The sequence below is a fragment of the Terrapene carolina genome, unplaced genomic scaffold (genome assembly GCF_002925995.2).
Source record: "Terrapene carolina triunguis isolate 2854851 unplaced genomic scaffold, T_m_triunguis-2.0 Scaffold194, whole genome shotgun sequence".
Taxonomy (NCBI): Eukaryota; Metazoa; Chordata; order Testudines; family Emydidae; genus Terrapene; species Terrapene triunguis.
In genome coordinates this window covers 12,713,326-12,713,908 of record NW_020664545.1, presented here as the reverse complement: position 1 = coordinate 12,713,908, position 583 = coordinate 12,713,326, and the positions used below count along the sequence as shown (strand labels likewise).

General features: G+C 65.7%; 1 protein-coding gene across 1 annotated transcript in view; it reads left to right on the top strand.

The window, feature by feature from the left end:
* The window catches only part of LOC112119647 (GRAM domain-containing protein 2A-like), a 14,103-nt gene that overhangs the window by 6,253 nt on the left and 7,267 nt on the right, over window positions 1–583 (top strand). The window contains exon 6 of the mRNA XM_024218382.3: window positions 333–404. Within this exon, the coding sequence (XP_024074150.1) occupies window positions 333–404 (72 nt within the window). The remainder of the gene's footprint in view (window positions 1–332; window positions 405–583) is intronic.

Genomic DNA, 583 nt, shown 5'->3' with positions numbered 1-583 from the left:
GCACCGGGAGCAGACTGAGCCCTGGGCAGCCCATGCGGTGCCCCCCCTTGGCACCGGGAGCAGCACGGGGCAGCCCATGTGGTGACACACCCACCCCCTTGGCACCAGGAGCAGAGGGAGCCCCACACTGGGGGCTGGGGGAGTGCAGTGAAAGGCGTCAGTAGTGGTGAGGGGCTGGAGGGATGAACTGATGGGCAGTGGATGGACGAGCGAGCCCCTCTGACCAGCCTGGGACGGAGGTGGGGTGGGCATGGGAGTGGTGGAGGGCGGAGGCTGCGGCTGGGGGTTCCCCAGGAATCAGGCCAATCCCTTCTCCCTCTCTCCTCCCGCAGTTTCTCTTTGTCTCCATGCGGACCCGGGAGGCCATGTACCAGCTGCTGCGATCGCTCTGCAAACACCTGCAGGTGGGGACTGTGCCAGGCGGGCTCGTGTGCCCGTTCTCCTGTGTCTCTGGCTTCATGGGCTGGGACGCTTCTGGGCAGGAGGGGCTGAAATACTAAGGCACATCTGCTAATGCACCCCCCTCCCGATCCCTGGCTAGTCCAGCCCTGGGCTCCCCTTACGCTCACAGCTCTGCCAACAC